General features: G+C 35.8%; 1 protein-coding gene across 2 annotated transcripts in view; it reads left to right on the plus strand.

Moving 5' to 3' along the window:
* Positions 1 to 2,356, plus strand: part of LOC107665752 (dynactin subunit 1-like) — a 54,397-nt gene that overhangs the window by 5,774 nt on the left and 46,267 nt on the right. For both annotated transcript variants that reach the window (XM_016456763.1, XM_016456764.1), the window contains exons 3-4: positions 824 to 905; positions 1,000 to 1,031. In XM_016456763.1, coding sequence (XP_016312249.1) covers positions 824 to 905; positions 1,000 to 1,031 — 114 coding nt within the window. The remainder of the gene's footprint in view (positions 1 to 823; positions 906 to 999; positions 1,032 to 2,356) is intronic.

The raw sequence follows: 2,356 nt of genomic DNA on the forward strand, positions 1-2,356 counted from the left end.
AGAGATATATAGATATAGATAGATATATAGATAGATAGATATAGATATAGATATAGATATATATAGATATAGATATATATAGATATATATAGATATAGATATCAGGGCTTAAAGTTCTCCGGCATGCAGAGTTTGGCTGTGGAAAAAAATAATCCTGCATTTAAAAAAAACTTATTGATATCACTTTCGAGTCCATAAGTTCGCCTACCAATGGTATGAGAGGAGCACAGCTTTCACTCTCAAACAAACTAACATTACTAGCCAATCAGAATGTTTTGCTCTTATAAACACGAGACGCGCATAATAGTGTATTGTTGGCTATTGCTACAAATATACCTGTGCTACTTATGACCAGATAAAGCCATGTTCAAAGTTCTTGTGTCATTTTGTAGTCATATTAGAGTTAAAGGTTTTTCCAAAGGGGATTCTGGATTACTCTTTTTATCACTCCATAAATCAGAAAATCCAGCAAAATACACCTAAATTTCTAAACTGACCAGTGCATGAAAAAGTGGTTTTGCCTGTAGTGTCTCACCGCAGTGACAGCGTCCATAAAGTCCAGAACAAAACAACTCATGCCCAAATGACTCGTGCAGTATATTGCAGATCTTCTGGAATCATCACTCATCTTTGAGTGAGAAACTGCCTTTGCCACCCAAACCTGTGCTGAAGCCAGCGTGTGCGGATATAAACCAGCCTCTCTATCCTGACATCAAGGCCTGTGAACATCCTCACAGGGAAGCAGTCTGGTTTCTCACAGGAGACAAAAGTGTGAATCCACACTGACAGACATAGTCATGCATCTCTTGGTTTCTTTCTTCAGATCCAGCTCATCGATGAAGGAGGCAACTCTGCTACGTCTCCAGAAACACCGGACTCAGGTGTGGCCAAACTGCTCAAGAAAGGTGCGAGCGTCTCAGATTCCTTCATGTGCAAGATGACGTGTGTTGTTTAACCAACCAAATCATGCATTATTTGTCTCTCAATTCAATTTTACAGAAGTCCAGGAGACGCCAAAAGCTGTTAAGCAGGTATGAACCAGTGTTATTAGAGTAATGTTTCATATACTATTATAGGTTTTATTCATATTTGAATTTGCTTTTATTATTATTATTATTTTACTTTTTGTTTCCATTTTATTTAAATTTCTAGTAAATTTGTTGTGTGCTTTTGTGATTTATTTATTAATTTGTTAATTAATTAATTAATTAATATATTATTATTTAGGTTTCATTTATTTATTAATTAATTTATTTATGTTATTTTAACAGTTAACAGAAATGTTGCCTTTGCAATTAATTAAAATACTTTTTTGTCTAATATTTGTATTTTATTTCAGCTTTATTTTAATTAGTGTGATTCTTGTTTAATTACACACTATTATGTTCCGTCGAACTGTTGTATAAACGCAATATCACTCGAGCGATACCGGCTCTATATCAGCGGCCTCGTGCCTCTGGCCTAATCACAGCCATGCTGATATAGAGCCGGTATCACTCTCGTACTCCTCTCAAACAAACTAACATTACTAGCCAATCAGAATGTTTTGCTCTTATAAACCCGAGACGCGCATCGCAGCCCTGATGAATGAAGAAGTGCGACAAAAAGCTGTGAGGCGCAATGAACAAAGATGTACATCTAGCGCATATTTACATAGAAAAACTCATTAAAAAGCTGTGTAGCTTTGTAAACAGCTCAGAGTAATCACGTCATCTCCATAATAACGACATGATTGCCAGAACAAATTTACCGGGGTTTTTGAAAAGGTCCTGTTCACACATGATCTCTATCTCTTAATGGTAACTTACCGGTAATTTACCAGTAAAGTCTGTCTTTGTGACTCATCCTCTGCATATGCTGTGAGTTTGAATTGCTTAACGTTCATCTGGGAAAACAGTGTGCATTCTCACTAGATTTGTAACGTAAATCATCTATAAACCTTTGCCAACACAGGAGAATACTTCAACCTATTTCTAAATATGCCATTTATTGTACATCGCAATTTCAAAATAAAGGTTTCTGAGTTTGTATGTGGCCAAATATTAAAATTAAATGGATTTAAAGATCGTTTAATCACGCTGTAAAGTGAAACGTCACCAGGCCAGTGTCGCCCTCTGCAGGAATTTGTTATAATACATAATGTACTTAAGTCGGTTATGTTCATATTATGTATAGGCATTAGGGCTGTCAAAAATGTTTATGAATTTCGAATATTCGTCAAATAAAAAAATTAAAAAATCCACATTCGAATGCAAAAGCGTTGCATTTGAATTTAAGGTCTGCGTCAGCCATCAGGCAGCCTTATCAGTGGCGCACGAGATGCGATGATGATGTATGTGTCATTGATTGCATTTGA

Source organism: Sinocyclocheilus anshuiensis, unplaced genomic scaffold, assembly GCF_001515605.1.
Source record: "Sinocyclocheilus anshuiensis isolate Anshui unplaced genomic scaffold, SAMN03320099.WGS_v1.1 scaffold1000, whole genome shotgun sequence".
Taxonomy (NCBI): domain Eukaryota; kingdom Metazoa; phylum Chordata; class Actinopteri; order Cypriniformes; family Cyprinidae; genus Sinocyclocheilus; species Sinocyclocheilus anshuiensis.